At 61.2% G+C, this 17,844-nt stretch overlaps 1 protein-coding gene across 4 annotated transcripts in view; it reads right to left on the reverse strand.

The window, feature by feature from the left end:
• Window positions 1–1,654: 1,654 nt before the first annotated feature.
• Window positions 1,655–17,844, reverse strand: part of LOC141188915 (stromal interaction molecule 1-like) — a 35,973-nt gene continuing 19,783 nt past the window's right edge. For 2 of the 4 annotated variants that reach the window (XM_073661100.1, XM_073661098.1), the window contains exons 8-9: window positions 16,642–16,987; window positions 1,655–2,587 (exon numbers count right to left, since the gene is read on the reverse strand). In XM_073661100.1, coding sequence (XP_073517201.1) covers window positions 2,089–2,587; window positions 16,642–16,987 — 845 coding nt within the window. In that variant the 3' untranslated portion in view covers window positions 1,655–2,088. The remainder of the gene's footprint in view (window positions 2,588–16,641; window positions 16,988–17,844) is intronic. The other 2 variants (XM_073661099.1, XM_073661096.1) reach the window with 1 other exon arrangement.

The raw sequence follows: 17,844 nt of genomic DNA on the forward strand, positions 1-17,844 counted from the left end.
CAAGACCCCATAACGTGTTCAGTTTGCCGGATGAGGCGTCGGTCAGGGCTCGTGTGTTCTGGGCCCCCTGAGCTCACGTGGTTTATACTGGTCTGGGTTAGGGACGACATACTCATCACTTATTGCAGGCTTTTTTTTTTTTTTTTTTGCGGCTTCTGAAAAAAATCGGGATAATTAATGTTATATTTTGATGGATCGGACAGAAGGAAACAAATGTGTATTTTTTAATGGTGTAACAAGGAGGACATTGAACTTTTTGTTATTTTATAATTTTTTTCTATATTTCGTGGTCTCCTATGACCACCGGCCAGAAACTGGCGCTCACGTGAGCACAGTCCTGACGGGTACAAGGTCCGCGGACCCCCGGGGCTGTAATCAGCGCTCTGAAATCACATGGTGGGTGCATGGACCGACGCCCCCACCCCCACCCCAGCGCCCGATGACGGAGGAATATCACAGCCATCATCTGCTGCGAAAGATGTGGGTTCAGCTCGTGTGTCCGTGAGCGACAGGACATAACTGTACGTCGTAGGTCAGTAAGGGGTTCAAGAACAGTGATTTCCAGTCTCCAACTTCTCTGCTGTCGTTCCTGTATTATAGACAAACTCCCATCCTAACTTTACATTTCTCTATACTGATACATTGTAACAAACACTCAGCTGTGAGGAAAGCATTTGTCTGCACAGATACAGTGGCTTGCAAAAGTATTCACCCCCCTTGGCTTTCAAAAATAACTGTACAGGCCAGTGTGCATAACTATTCACCCCCCTACAGTCAGGACTTTGTGAAGCCTCCTTTTCCAGCATTTCCCTTATACCACTTGAGTGTGTCTTTAGCAGTATGCTTTAGATCCCAGTCTCACATCACTAACAGACTGAAACAGGTTTTGCTCAAGAATATCCCTGTATTTTGCACCATCATTCCCTCAACTCGGACCATTAACCCGAAAAACATCTCCCCAGCCTGATGCTGCCACCATGTTTTGCTGTGGGGATGGTGTTCTTGGGGTGATGAGTTGTTAATTTGGTGCCCAAAAAGTCCAATTTTGGTCTCCTCTGACCACAGCACCTTCCTCCATACATGTAGGGAGTCTTTTTTAAACTCAAAACGAGCCTTACACAAAAATTGTAAGTAAAGGCTTTTTTTTTTACCACTCTTCCATAAAGGCCACCTCTATGGAGTGTACGGCTTATTATGGTCGTATGGACAGATACTCCAGTCTCTGCTTGGGAACTCGGCAGCTCCTTCAGGGTTATCTTTGGTCTCTGTGCTGCCTCTCTGATACATGCCCTCCTTGCCCGGGCTGAGAGTTTTGGTGGCGCCCTCTCTTGGCAGGTTTGTTGTGGTACCATGTTCTTTCCCTTTGATAATGAATTTGATGGTGCTCTGGGGGATCATCAGAGATTGGGAGATTATTTTATAACCCAACCCTGACTTGTACTTCTCAACAACTTTGTCCTGTTTGGAGATCTCCTTGGTCTTCGTGGTGTTTAGTCAGTGGTGCCTCTTGTTAATGGTGTTGCAGCCCCTCGGTAAAGTGTATATACTGACAGACATGGGGGGGGTGAATACTTTTGCAAGCCACTGTACATTGTACCAACCCTCAGCTGTGAGCAGGACGCACCATCTTCAGATCACGATGCGACCACGGCGGTTAATAAATAGCATTTCTTGGTTTTTATTGTTTGTGGTTAGACATGCCCGTCTGCAGCGAAGAATACAGAAAGAAATAAAACATCATACAAACGTCCCACAGAAATCTGCACGACCCACAGCGCCCTCCACAGGTAGAAACCTACAATGCCCTCGTCAGGATTATCAGATTTTTTTTTTTTCTTTGTGGCAAAGGGAGGAAAGATTCCCAAAAGCCATGCATAGCGAAGCGGGGAGAGGGGTGAACCAACGAGGATGAACAGCCGGCGCCCCGGCCCCCCAGCAGCGAGTGGACGTGCAAGGCCTGCGCTGGGGGGCGCACATGGGAGAAGCGTCCAGTCCTGGCTCCCACCTCCTGCCCAATGGTTCTTCATCGTGGTAGAGGGCGGCAGCCGCCCTGCCCCCGCCGTGTCCTGTACTCTGAGGATCGAGCGTCTATTTCTTTGGCTTCTTAAAGATATTGAGCGACAGCTTCTTCTTGCCGGAGTTGGGGTCGTTGTCCTCCCCCGTGGAGCCGCCGTCCTCCTCTCCGGGACCCTTCTTGGCAGCCAGCTGTGGGATCCGTGTGCTCTTGCTGTGGTTGTGCTTGGCCTCCGAGCCGGGGGACGGCGTGTCGGCCTCAGTGGAGCTCGGACTGTGGGATCGGGACGAGTCGGAGTGGTGGGATCCCGTCCCCACCAGGCTGATCTCTCCTAAGCTGCAGGACTTCTCTTCCAGCTTCTGCTCCGGTTGGGGGCTGTCAGAAAGTCTCTGCAGGGCCCCCCCAACACTGGACAACTCCAGCTGACGGTTTCCACCATTGGAGGTTTGACTACTGGACGGCAGCTCCTCCAAGGCTCGGTGAGACAGAGAGGATTTGGAGCTGGGGATCTTACTGAGCCGAGGATCCCCCAGATACGGGATGGATGATTCCGAATCAGAACGACTCAGGTCCCTGAGAAATAAGCAGAGAAGAAACCATTAGTGAGAGCGGGGGAGAGGGGGCCACAGCATACAGGGCAGGGGGTGGAAGAGGGGGCCACAGCATACAGGGCAGGGGGTGGAAGAGGGGGCCACAGCATACAGGGCAGGGGGTGGAAGAGGGGGCCACAGCATACAGGGCAGGGGGTGGAAGAGGGGGCCACAGCATACAGGGCAGGGGGTGGAAGAGGGGGCCACAGCATACAGGGCAGGGGGTGGAAGAGGGGGCCACAGCATACAGGGCAGGGGGTGGAAGAGGGGGCCACAGCATACAGGGCAGGGGGTGGAAGAGGGGGCCACAGCATACAGGGCAGGGGGTGGAAGAGGGGGCCACAGCATACAGGGCAGGGGGTGGAAGAGGGGGCCACAGCATACAGGGCAGGGGGTGGAAGAGGGGGCCACAGCATACAGGGCAGGGGGTGGAAGAGGGGACCACAGCATACAGGGCAGGGGGTGGAAGAGGGGGCCACAGCATACAGGGCAGGGGGTGGAAGAGGGGGCCACAGCATACAGGGCAGGGGGTGGAAGAGGGGGCCACAGCATACAGGGCAGGGGGTGGAAGAGGGGGCCACAGCATACAGGGCAGGGGGTGGAAGAGGGGGCCACAGCATACAGGGCAGGGGGTGGAAGAGGGGGCCACAGCATACAGGGCAGGGGGTGGAAGAGGGGGCCACAGCATACAGGGCAGGGGGTGGAAGAGGGGACCACAGCATACAGGGCAGGGGGTGGAAGAGGGGGCCACAGCATACAGGGCAGGGGGTGGAAGAGGGGGCCACAGCATACAGGGCAGGGGGTGGAAGAGGGGGCCACAGCATACAGGGCAGGGGGTGGAAGAGGGGGCCACAGCATACAGGGCAGGGGGTGGAAGAGGGGGCCACAGCATACAGGGCAGGGGGTGGAAGAGGGGGCCACAGCATACAGGGCAGGGGGTGGAAGAGGGGGCCACAGCATAAAGGGCAGGGGGTGGAAGAGGGGGCCACAGCATACAGGGCAGGGGGTGGAAGAGGGGGCCACAGCATACAGGGCAGGGGGTGGAAGAGGGGGCCACAGCATACAGGGCAGGGAGTGGAAGAGGGGGCCACAGCATACAGGGCAGGGGGTGGAAGAGGGGGCCACAGCATACAGGGCAGGGGGTGGAAGAGGGGGCCACAGCATACAGGGCAGGGGGTGGAAGAGGGGGCCACAGCATACAGGGCAGGGGGTGGAAGAGGGGCCACAGCATACAGGGCAGGGGGGGGGGGGCACACCATACAGAACAGGGGGGGGGGGCACACCATACAGAGCAGGGGGGGGGGGGGGCAACACCATACAGAGCAGGGGGGGGGGGCAACACCATACAGAGCAGGGGGGGGCGGGGCAACACCATACAGAGCAGGAAAGCAACACCATACAGAGCAGGGGGGGGCAACACCATACAGAGCAGGGGGGGGGCAACACCATACAGAGCAGGGGGGGGCCACACCATACAGAGGAGGGGGGGGCCACACCATACAGAGGAGGGGGGGGCCACACCATACAGAGGAGGGGGAGGGGGCAACACCATACAGAGCAGGGGGGGGCAACACCATACAGAGCAGGGGGGGGGCAACACCATATAGAGCAGGGGGGGGGGCAACACCATACAGAGCAGGGGGGGGGCCAACACCATACAGAGCAGGGGGGGGCCAACACCATACAGAGCAGGGGGGGGGGGCAACACCATACAGAGCAGGGGGGGGGCAAAACCATACAGAGCAGGGGGGGGCCACACCATACAGAGGAGGGGGGGGGCCACACCATACAGAGCAGGGGGGGGGGGGCCACACCATACAGAGCAGGGGGGGGGGGGCAACACCATACAGAGCAGGGGGGGGGCAACACCATACAGAGCAGGGGGGGGGCAACACCATACAGAGCAGGGGGGGGGGCAACACCATACAGAGCAGGGGGGGGGGGGCAACACCATACAGAGCAGGGGGGGGGGGGGCAACACCATACAGAGCAGGGGGGGGCAACACCATACAGAGCAGGGGGGGGGGCAACACCATACAGAGCAGGGGGGGGGCAACACCATACAGAGCAGGGGGGGGCAAAACCATACAGAGCAGGGGGGGGGCAACACCATACAGATAAGGGGGGGGGAGAGAGGGCCACATCATACAGAGCAGGGGGGGGCAACACCATACAGAGCAGGGGGGGGGGGCAACACCATACAGAGCAGGGGGGGGGCAACACCATACAGAGCAGGGGGGGGCAACACCATACAGAGCAGGGGGGGCAACACCATACAGAGCAGGGGGGGGGGCAAAACCATACAGAGCAGGGGGGGGGCAAAACCATACAGAGCAGGGGGGGGGGCAACACCATACAGAGCAGGGGGGGGCAACACCATACAGAGCGGGGGGGGGCCACACCATACAGAGCGGGGGGGGAGAGAGGGCCACATCATACAGAGCAGGGGGGGGGGCAACACCATTCAGAGCAGGGGGGGGCAACACCATAAAAAGCAGGGGGGGGGCCACACCATACAGAGCAGGGGGGGGGCACACCATACAGAGCAGGGGGGGGAGAGAGGGCCACACCATACAGAGCAGGGGGGGGCCACACCATACAGAGCAGGGGGGGGGCAACACCATACAGAGCAGGGGGGGGCAACACCATACAGAGCAGGGGGGGGCAACACCATACAGAGCAGGGGGGGGCAACACCATACAGAGCAGGGGGGGGCAGAGAGGGCCACACCATACAGAGCAGGGGGGGGGGCAACACCATACAGAGCAGGGGGGGGGGGCAACACCATACAGAGCAGGGAGGGAAAACACCATACAGAGCAGGGGGGGGGGGGGAGAGAGGGCAACACCATACAGAGCAGGGAGGGAAAACACCATACAGAGCAGGGGGGGGGGGGGGGAGAGAGGGGCAACACCATACAGAGCAGGGGGGGGGGGGGGAGAGAGGGCCACATCATACAGAGCGGGGGGGGGGCAACACCATACAGAGCAGGGGGGGGCCACACCATACAGAGCAGGGGGGGCCACACCATACAGAGCAGGGGGGGGCCACACCATACAGAGCAGGGGGGGGCCACACCATACAGAGCAGGGGGGGGTAGAGAGGGCCACACCATACAGAGCAGGGGGGGGCCACACCATACAGAGCAGGGGGGTCAACACCATACAGAGCAGGGGGGGGCCACACCATACAGAGCAGGGGGGGGGAGAGAGGGCCACACCATACAGAGCAGGGGGGGGGCACACCATACAGAGCAGGGGGGGGGCAACACCATACAGAGCAGGGGGGGGCAACACCATACAGAGCAGGGGGGGGGGGCAACACCATACAGAGCAGGGGGGGGGGGGCAACACCATACAGAGCAGGGGGGGGGGGAGAGAGGGGCAACACCATACAGAGCAGGGGGGGGGGAGAGAGGGGCAACACCATACAGAGCAGGGGGGGGGGGAGAGAGGGCCACATCATACAGAGCAGGGGGGGGGGGGGAGAGAGGGCCACATCATACAGAGCAGGGGGGGCCACACCATACAGAGCAGGGGGGGGCCACACCATACAGAGCAGGGGGGGCCACACCATACAGAGCAGGGGGGGGCCACACCATACAGAGCAGGGGGGGGCCACACCATACAGAGCAGGGGGGGGCAGAGAGGGCCACACCATACAGAGCAGGGGGGGGCCACACCATACAGAGCAGGGGGGGGCCACACCATACAGATCAGGGGGGCGCAACACCATACAGAGCAGGGGGGGGCGCAACACCATACAGAGCAGGGGGGGGGGCAACACCATACAGAGCAGGGGGGGGGCAACACCATACAGAGCAGGGGGGGGGCAACACCATACAGAGCAGGGGGGGGCAACACCATACAGAGCAGGGGGGGGGCAACACCATACAGAGCAGGGGGGGGCAACACCATACAGAGCAGGGGGGGCAACACCATACAGAGCAGGGGGGGGGGGGCAACACCATACAGAGCAGGGGGGGGCGCAACACCATACAGAGCAGGGGGGGGGGCAACACCATACAGAGCAGGGGGGGGGCGCAACACCATACAGAGCAGGGGGGGGGGGAACACCATACAGAGCAGGGGGGGGCAGAGAGGGCCACACCATACAGAGCAGGGGGGGGCCACACCACACAGAGCAGGGGGGGGCCACACCATACAGAGCAGGGGGGGGCCACACCATACAGAGCAGGGGGGGGCCACACCATACAGAGCAGGGGGGGGCCACACCATACAGAGCAGGGGGGGGCAACACCATACAGAGCAGGGGGGGGCAACACCATACAGAGCAGGGGGGGGCAGAGAGGGCCACACCATACAGATCAGGGGGGGGCGCAACACCATACAGAGCAGGGGGGGGCGCAACACCATACAGAGCAGGGGGGGGGCAACACCATACAGAGCAGGGGGGGGGCAACACCATACAGAGCAGGGGGGGGGCAACACCATACAGAGCAGGGGGGGGGCAACACCATACAGAGCAGGGGGGGGGCAACACCATACAGAGCAGGGGGGGGGCAACACCATACAGAGCAGGGGGGGGCGCAACACCATACAGAGCAGGGGGGGGGCAACACCATACAGAGCAGGGGGGGGGCAACACCATACAGAGCAGGGGGGGGCAACACCATACAGAGCAGGGGGGGGGCAACACCATACAGAGCGGGGGGGGCAACACCATACAGAGCAGGGGGGGGCAACACCATACAGAGCAGGGGGGGGGGGGGGACACCATACAGAGCAGGGGGGGGCAGAGAGGGCCACACCATACAGAGCAGGGGGGGCCACACCATACAGAGCAGGGGGGGGCCACACCATACAGAGCAGGGGGGGGCCACACCATACAGAGCAGGGGGGGGCCACACCATACAGAGCAGGGGGGGGCCACACCATACAGAGCAGGGGGGGCCACACCATACAGAGCAGGGGGGGGCAGAGAGGGCCACACCATACAGAGCAGGGGGGGCCACACCATACAGAGCAGGGGGGGGCCACACCATACAGAGCAGGGGGGGGGCCACACCATACAGAGCAGGGGGGGGCCACACCATACAGAGCAGGGGGGGGCCACACCATACAGAGCAGGGGGGGGCCACACCATACAGAGCAGGGGGGCAGAGAGGGCCACACCATACAGAGCAGGGGGGGCAGAGAGGGCCACACCATACAGAGCAGGGGGGGGCAGAGAGGGCCACACCATACAGAGCAGGGGGGGGCGCAACACCATACAGAGCAGGGGGGGGGGCAACACCATACAGAGCAGGGGGGGGGCAACACCATACAGAGCAGGGGGGGGGCAACACCATACAGAGCAGGGGGGGGCAACACCATACAGAGCAGGGGGGGGGCAGAGAGGGCCACACCATACAGAGCAGGGGGGGGCCACACCATACAGAGCAGGGGGGGGCCACACCATACAGAGCAGGGGGGGCAGAGAGGGCCACACCATACAGAGCAGGGGGGGGGCCACACCATACAGAGCAGGGGGGGGGCCACACCATACAGAGCAGGGGGGGGCCACACCATACAGAGCAGGGGGGGGCCACACCATACAGAGCAGGGGGGGGCCACACCATACAGAGCAGGGGGGGGCCACACCATACAGAGCAGGGGGGGGCCACACCATACAGAGCAGGGGGGGGTAGAGAGGGCCACACCATACAGAGCAGGGGGGGGCCACACCATACAGAGCAGGGGGGTCAACACCATACAGAGCAGGGGGGGCCACACCATACAGAGCAGGGGGGGGGGGAGAGAGGGCCACACCATACAGAGCAGGGGGGGGCACACCATACAGAGCAGGGGGGGGCAACACCATACAGAGCAGGGGGGGGCAACACCATACAGAGCAGGGGGGGGGGCAACACCATACAGAGCAGGGGGGGGGGGGCAACACCATACAGAGCAGGGGGGGGGGGAGAGAGGGGCAACACCATACAGAGCAGGGGGGGGGGAGAGAGGGGCAACACCATACAGAGCAGGGGGGGGGGGGAGAGAGGGCCACATCATACAGAGCAGGGGGGGGGGGAGAGAGGGCCACATCATACAGAGCAGGGGGGGGCCACACCATACAGAGCAGGGGGGGGCCACACCATACAGAGCAGGGGGGGCCACACCATACAGAGCAGGGGGGGGCCACACCATACAGAGCAGGGGGGGGCCACACCATACAGAGCAGGGGGGGGCAGAGAGGGCCACACCATACAGAGCAGGGGGGGGCCACACCATACAGAGCAGGGGGGGGCCACACCATACAGATCAGGGGGGCGCAACACCATACAGAGCAGGGGGGGGCGCAACACCATACAGAGCAGGGGGGGGGGCAACACCATACAGAGCAGGGGGGGGGCAACACCATACAGAGCAGGGGGGGGGCAACACCATACAGAGCAGGGGGGGGGCAACACCATACAGAGCAGGGGGGGGCAACACCATACAGAGCAGGGGGGGCAACACCATACAGAGCAGGGGGGGGGGGGGGCAACACCATACAGAGCAGGGGGGGCGCAACACCATACAGAGCAGGGGGGGGGCAACACCATACAGAGCAGGGGGGGGGCGCAACACCATACAGAGCAGGGGGGGGGGAACACCATACAGAGCAGGGGGGGGCAGAGAGGGCCACACCATACAGAGCAGGGGGGGGCCACACCACACAGAGCAGGGGGGGGCCACACCATACAGAGCAGGGGGGGGCCACACCATACAGAGCAGGGGGGGGCCACACCATACAGAGCAGGGGGGGCCACACCATACAGAGCAGGGGGGGGCAACACCATACAGAGCAGGGGGGGGCAGAGAGGGCCACACCATACAGATCAGGGGGGGGCGCAACACCATACAGAGCAGGGGGGGGCGCAACACCATACAGAGCAGGGGGGGGGCAACACCATACAGAGCAGGGGGGGGCAACACCATACAGAGCAGGGGGGGGCAACACCATACAGAGCAGGGGGGGGGCAACACCATACAGAGCAGGGGGGGGCAACACCATACAGAGCAGGGGGGGGGCAACACCATACAGAGCAGGGGGGGGCGCAACACCATACAGAGCAGGGGGGGGGCAACACCATACAGAGCAGGGGGGGGCAACACCATACAGAGCAGGGGGGGGGCAACACCATACAGAGCAGGGGGGGGGCAACACCATACAGAGCGGGGGGGGCAACACCATACAGAGCAGGGGGGGGCAACACCATACAGAGCAGGGGGGGGGGGGGGACACCATACAGAGCAGGGGGGGGCAGAGAGGGCCACACCATACAGAGCAGGGGGGGGCCACACCATACAGAGCAGGGGGGGGCCACACCATACAGAGCAGGGGGGGGCCACACCATACAGAGCAGGGGGGGGCCACACCATACAGAGCAGGGGGGGGCCACACCATACAGAGCAGGGGGGGCCACACCATACAGAGCAGGGGGGGGCAGAGAGGGCCACACCATACAGAGCAGGGGGGGCCACACCATACAGAGCAGGGGGGGGCCACACCATACAGAGCAGGGGGGGGGCCACACCATACAGAGCAGGGGGGGCCACACCATACAGAGCAGGGGGGGGCCACACCATACAGAGCAGGGGGGGGCCACACCATACAGAGCAGGGGGGGCAGAGAGGGCCACACCATACAGAGCAGGGGGGGGCAGAGAGGGCCACACCATACAGAGCAGGGGGGGGCAGAGAGGGCCACACCATACAGAGCAGGGGGGGGCGCAACACCATACAGAGCAGGGGGGGGGGCAACACCATACAGAGCAGGGGGGGGGCAACACCATACAGAGCAGGGGGGGGGCAACACCATACAGAGCAGGGGGGGGGCAACACCATACAGAGCAGGGGGGGGCAGAGAGGGCCACACCATACAGAGCAGGGGGGGGCCACACCATACAGAGCAGGGGGGGGCCACACCATACAGAGCAGGGGGGGGCAGAGAGGGCCACACCATACAGAGCAGGGGGGGGGCCACACCATACAGAGCAGGGGGGGGGCCACACCATACAGAGCAGGGGGGGGGCCACACCATACAGAGCAGTGGGGGGGCCACACCATACAGAGCAGGGGGGGGGCCACACCATACAGAGCAGGGGGGGGCCACACCATACAGAGCAGGGGGGGGGCCACACCATACAGAGCAGGGGGGGGCCACACCATACAGAGCAGGGGGGGGGCCACACCATACAGAGTAGGGGGGGGCCACACCATACAGAGCAGGGGGGGGGCCACACCATACAGAGCAGGGGGGGGGCCACACCATACAGAGCAGGGGGGGGCCACACCATACAGAGCAGGGGGGGGCCACACCATACAGAGCAGGGGGGGGGCCACACCATACAGAGCAGGGGGGGGGGCCACACCATACAGAGCAGGGGGGGGGCCACACCATACAGAGCAGGGGGGGGGCCACACCATACAGAGCAGGGGGGGGCCACACCATACAGAGCAGGGGGGGGGCCACACCATACAGAGCAGGGGGGGGGCCACACCATACAGAGCAGGGGGGGGCCACACCATACAGAGCAGGGGGGGGCCACACCATACAGAGCAGGGGGGGGCCACACCATACAGAGCAGGGGGGGGCCACACCATACAGAGCAGGGGGGGCCACACCATACAGAGCAGGGGGGGGCCACACCATACAGAGCAGGGGGGGGGCAACACCATACAGAGCAGGGGGGGGCAACACCATACAGAGCAGGGGGGGGGGCAACACCATACAGAGCAGGGGGGGGCAACACCATACAGAGCAGGGGGGGGGGCAACACCATACAGAGCAGGGGGGGGCAACACCATACAGAGCAGGGGGGGGCAACACCATACAGAGCAGGGGGGGCGCAACACCATACAGAGCAGGGGGGGGACACCATACAGAGCAGGGGGGGGCAGAGAGGGCCACACCATACAGAGCAGGGGGGGGCCACACCATACAGAGCAGGGGGGGGCCACACCATACAGAGCAGGGGGGGCAACACCATACAGAGCAGGGGGGGGCAGAGAGGGCCACACCATACAGAGCAGGGGGGGGCCACACCATACAGAGCAGGGGGGGCCACACCATACAGAGCAGGGGGGGGCCACACCATACAGAGCAGGGGGGGGCAGAGAGGGCCACACCATACAGAGCAGGGGGGGGCCACACCATACAGAGCAGGGGGGGGGCCACACCATACAGAGCAGGGGGGGGGCCACACCATACAGAGCAGGGGGGGGCCACACCATACAGAGCAGGGGGGGCCACACCATACAGAGCAGGGGGGGGGCCACACCATACAGAGCAGGGGGGGGGCCACACCATACAGAGCAGGGGGGGGGCCACACCATACAGAGCAGGGGGGGGGCCACACCATACAGAGCAGGGGGGGGGCCACACCATACAGAGCAGGGGGGGGGCCACACCATACAGAGCAGGGGGGGGCCACACCATACAGAGCAGGGGGGGGGCCACACCATACAGAGCAGGGGGGGGGCCACACCATACAGAGCAGGGGGGGGGCCACACCATACAGAGCAGGGGGGGGCCACACCATACAGAGCAGGGGGGGGGCCACACCATACAGAGCAGGGGGGGCAACACCATACAGAGCAGGGGGGGGCAACACCATACAGAGCAGGGGGGGGCAACACCATACAGAGCAGGGGGGGCAACACCATACAGAGCAGGGGGGGCCACACCATACAGAGCAGGGGGGGGCAGAGAGGGCCACACCATACAGAGCAGGGGGGGCCACACCATACAGAGCAGGGGGGGCCACACCATACAGAGCAGGGGGGGGCCACACCATACAGAGCAGGGGGGGCAGAGAGGGCCACACCATACAGAGCAGGGGGGGGCCACACCATACAGAGCAGGGGGGGGCCACACCATACAGAGCAGGGGGGGGCCACACCATACAGAGCAGGGGGGGGCAGAGAGGGCCACACCATACAGAGCAGGGGGGGCCACACCATACAGAGCAGGGGGGGGCCACACCATACAGAGCAGGGGGGGGCCACACCATACAGAGCAGGGGGGGGGGGCGGCAACACCATACAGAGCAGGGGGGGGGGCAACACCATACAGAGCAGGGGGGGGGCAACACCATACAGAGCAGGGGGGGGGGCAACACCATACAGAGCAGGGGGGGGGGCAACACCACACAGAGCAGGGGGGGGGCAACACCATACAGAGCAGGGGGGGGGGCAACACCATACAGAGCAGGGGGGGGGCAACACCATACAGAGCAGGGGGGGGGCAACACCATACAGAGCAGGGGGGGGGGCAACACCATACAGAGCAGGGGGGGGGGCAACACCATACAGAGCAGGGGGGGGGCAACACCATACAGAGCAGGGGGGGGCAACACCATACAGAGCAGGGGGGGGCAACACCATACAGAGCAGGGGGGGGGCAACACCATACAGAGCAGGGGGGGGGCAACACCATACAGAGCAGGGGGGGCAGAGAGGGCCACACCATACAGAGCAGGGGGGGGCCACACCACACAGAGCAGGGGGGGGCAACACCATACAGAGCAGGGGGGGGCAACACCATACAGAGCAGGGGGGGGGCAACACCATACAGAGCAGGGGGGGGGCAACACCATACAGAGCAGGGGGGGGCAACACCATACAGAGCAGGGGGGGGCCACACCATACAGAGCAGGGGGGGCCACACCATACAGAGCAGGGGGGGGCCACACCATACAGAGCAGGGGGGGGCCACACCATACAGAGCGGGGGGGGCCACACCATACAGAGCAGGGGGGGGGGAAGGGGGAAGAGGGGGCCACACCATACAGAGCGGGGGGGGGGGGAGGAGGCCACACCATACAGAGCAGGGGGGGGGGGGGGGAGGCCACACCATACAGAGCAGGGGGGAGGGAAGAGGGGGCCATACCATACAGAGCAGGGGGGGGGGGGGAGAGGGGGCCACACCATACAGAGCAGGGGGGGGGAGGGGGAAGAGGGGGCCACACTATACAGAGCAGGGGGGGGGGGAGAGGGGGCCACACCATACAGAGCAGGTGGGGGGGGGGCACACCATACAGAGCAGGGGGGGGGGGGAGGAGGCCACACCATACAGAGCAGGGGGGAGGGAAGAGGGGGCCATACCATACAGAGCAGGGGGAGGGAAGAGGGGGCCATACCATACAGAGCAGGGAGGGGGGGGGGAGGGGGCCATACCATACAGAGCAGGGGGGGGGGAGAGGGGGCCATACCATACAGACCAGGGGGGGGGGGGGGAGAGGGGGCCATACCATACAGACCAGGGGGGGGGGGGGGAGGGGGCCATACCATACAGAGCAGGGGGGGGGGGGGAGAGGGGGCCATACCATACAGAGCAGGGGGGGGGGGGGAGAGGGGGCCATACCATACAGAGCAGGGGGGGAGGGGGAAGAGGGGGCCACACCATACAGAGCAGGGGGAGGGGCAGACCATACAGAGGGGGGGTGAGTGGACCACACCATGGACATTATGTATACACAGTGGAGGAGCCCATAAAGCCACAATATGTAGGATGAGTATGGTAAGTACAGGTTAGGGGGGTGCAGAGTGACCGGACCATGGGGGTGTGAGCTCAATCTGTATGTAAAATGTAAGGCTCGGCCCCCGGGGCTCCTGGGATGTGACTGGCAGAAGCGGTGGAGCGAGGCGGCAGCAGCTCGTCCTTCATTCTATAAGTGCAGGCTGTGGCGCAGCGCCCGGTGTCTGCGCTTCCCGCTATTTGCACTCAGTGTCGTAATCTGAAAAATTTTACAAATTACTGAGATTCATCTGCGACTTGTGACTATGTTTAGTAAGGAGCAGGCAGGTGACCGTGGCGGCCGGCAGCCACTGGGGGCCGCCGTCTGCAGCGCCTTTTATGTACTAAAATGCCAAAAATGCAGCAAGCTCTGGATTGTGGAGCGCGGACCCCGCGTGTGACATCCACAGCCCACCCGTCACCTCCAGAGCTGCAGTCACTATTCTGCTGTTACATCATGTCTTATACTCCAGTCACCTCCAGAGCTGCACTCACTATTCTGCTGTTACATCATATCTTATCCTCCAGTCACCATTCTGCTGTTGCATTGTGTCTTATCCTCCAGTCACCTCCAGAGCTGCAGTCACTATTCTGCTGTTAGATCATGTCTTATCCTCCAGTCATCTCCAGAGCTGCAGTCACTATTCTGCTGTTACATCATGTCTTATCCTCCAGAGCTGCACTCACTATTCTGCGGTTGCATTGTGTCTTATCCTCCAGTCACCTCCAGAGCTGCGGTCACTATTCTGCTGTTACATTGTGTCTTATCCTCCAGAGCTGCGGTCCCTATTCTGCTGTTACATTGTTTCTTATCCTCCAGAGGTGTGGTCACTATTCTGCTGTTACATTGTGTCTTATCCTCCAGTCACCTCCAGAGCTGCGTTCACTATCCTGCTGTTACATTGTTTCTTATCCTCCAGAGCTGTACTCACTATTCTGCTGTTACATCGTGTCCTATCCTCCAGTCACACCCAGAGCTGGAGTCACTATTCTGCTCTTACATTACGTCTTATCCTCCAGTCACATCCAGAGCTGCACTCACTATTCTGCTTTACATCATGTCTTATCCTCCAGAGCTGCAGTCACTATTCTGTTACATCATGTCTTATCCTCCAGTCACCTCCGGAGTTGCACTCACTATTCTGCTGTTACATTGTCTTATCCTCCAGTCACCTCCAGAGCTGCAGTCACTATTCTGCTGTTACATCATGTCTTCTCCTCCAGTCACCTCCAGAGCTGCAGTCACTATTCTGCTGTTACATCATGTCTTATCCTCCAGTCACCTCCAGAGCTGCAGTCACTATTCTCCTGTTACATCATGTCTTATCCTCCAGTCACCTCCAGAGCTGCAGTCACTATTCTCCTGTTACATCATGTCCTATCCTCCAGAGCTGCAGTCACTATTCTGCTGTTACATCATGTCTTATCCTTCAGTCACCTCCAGAGCTGCAGTCACTATTCTCCTGTTACATCATGTCCTATCCTCCGGAGCTGCACACTCTATTCTGCTGTTACATCATGTCTTATCCTCCAGTCACCTCCAGAGCTGCACACTGTATTCTGCTGTTACATAATGTCTTATCCTCCAGTCACCCCCAGAGCTGCAGTCACTATTGTGCTGTTACATCATGTCTTATCCTCCAGTCACCTCCAGAGCTGCACTCTCTATTGTGCTGTTACATCATGTCTTATCCTCCAGTCACCTCCAGAGCTGCACTCTCTATTCTCCTGTTACATCATGTCTTATCCTCCAGTCACCTCCAGAGCTGCAGTCACTATTCTGCTGTTACATTGTGTCTTATCCTCCAGTCACCTCCAGAGCTGCAGTCACTATTCTGCTGTTACATTGTGTCTTATCCTCCAGTCACCTCCAGAGCTGCAGTCACTATTCTGCTGTTACATCGTGTCTTATACTCCAGTCACCTCCAGAGCTGCAGTCACTATTCTGCTGTTACATCGTGTCTTACCCTCCAGAGCTGCAGTCACTATTCTGCTGTTACATCGTGTCTTATCCTCCAGAGCTGCAGTCACTATTCTGCTGTTACATCGTGTCTTATCCTCCAGAGCTGCAGTCACTATTCTGTTACATCATGTCTTATCCTCCAGTCACTTCCAGAGCTGCGGTCACTATTCTGCTGTTACATCGTGTCTTACCCTCCAGAGCTGCAGTCACTATTCTGCTGTTACATCGTGTCTTACCCTCCAGTCACCTCCAGAGCTGCAGTCACTATTCTGCTGCTACATTGTGTCTTATCCTCCAGTCACCTCCAGAGCTGCAGTCACTGCTATTCAGAGGGGGCACATACCTATTGGACTGATTTGAGGGGTGACATTTTCGCAGACGGGGGAGACTCATGTAACGCCTGAGGTTTCTGATCGCTGATGTTTGTGTCAGTACGTGGAGGGTTAATGTCAGCTTTGATTACAGGGGGTGCACTCCATGCAGTGGTTAGTGATCACGCGGCACACGGCACAGTGGTTAGTGATCACGCGGCACATGCGGTGAGGCTCGGCACGCTCATGCATCTCTACCCAACGCTAGGAGAGCGGCAGGGAATCCCGGAGGTGAGGTCCGGCGGGGGCAGGTCGGGCAGAGAGTCCATCTGCAGGTAGTAGGTGGTGGAGTGGTGGTAGTAGACGGGCAGGGAGTGCGGCCCAGGTGGAGGTGGGGGGCACGCAGAGCTGCTGGAGGGGTAATGCTCCGAGCTGAACGACTGCCCGTGAGACAGGCTGCGCATACGGTGCAGCGACACCTTGCTGGGCCGGTAATGGCCGGGGGCACCGGCCTCAGACTGGCCGATCACGAGACCTTCTACCAACCTCTGTGACCCCATGGTGGAGTGTGGAGAGTCCGCGTGCCGCTGCCGGAGAGAGGGCGCTGCAGAGAGAAGAGACGGCACATTGTCAGCGAGGCTCCGCCGTGACCCGGCGCCCCTGGCCCTCCCAGTACACCATGACTTTCCCACATGCACAGCAGTGAGTGACCATGCCGCCATATGTGAGGCTATGGCGCTACAGACAGGATTAGAGCCTGGCAGCCCCATGTAAGCAGAGCGTGGGCGAGAGAGACTCCCCCTCGGGGCCGGGCTGGGACATCTCACCATCACATCCTTCAGATGATGGGAGTGACATGCTGAGTGTGAGATTAGATTGTGAGCTCTGGGGTCAGGGATGATGGGAGTAGTAATACATTGTGTGAATAAGGATTAGATTGTGAGCTCTGGGGTCAGGTAGGATTGGAGTGGTGATACATCTTGCAGTACATCATGCAAGTGCATCGTACAAGTGCGCTGCACTGAGTTAGACCAGAACTGAACCAGAAGGTAACTGGATACTTAGTCACAGTAAACAATGTTTCTGTTTCTTTTCACTCTCACCCCTATAGTCCTCCACTTCTTACAAACCTCTAATCCCTGTACCTAGTAAGGAACTGGTCATCTCTCCCTCCATCATCCCCATCCATCTCACCTCCTCCTCAGAACTGTTCCTCAACATACAATCCCCTGTCTCCAAACACAGACAGCCACCTCATGCCCTCTCCTGCTCCCAGCTTTCTCTGCTCCTCCTCACTGCTGGCGATATCTCTCCTTATCCTGGTCCTCCTCACCGTATCCCTACAGTCACCTCCACCTATCATCCACGATATATATCACACATTTCCATAACCCTTCTAACCTTATACCCATCTGCCCAGCCCCCTCTTCCTCAGTTCCACTAACAGGAGCTCTCTGGAAC

This window comes from Phyllobates terribilis, unplaced genomic scaffold, assembly GCF_046119375.1.
Source record: "Phyllobates terribilis strain yellow unplaced genomic scaffold, ASM4611937v1 Scaffold_2__4_contigs__length_985480577, whole genome shotgun sequence".
NCBI classification, from domain to species: domain Eukaryota; kingdom Metazoa; phylum Chordata; class Amphibia; order Anura; family Dendrobatidae; genus Phyllobates; species Phyllobates terribilis.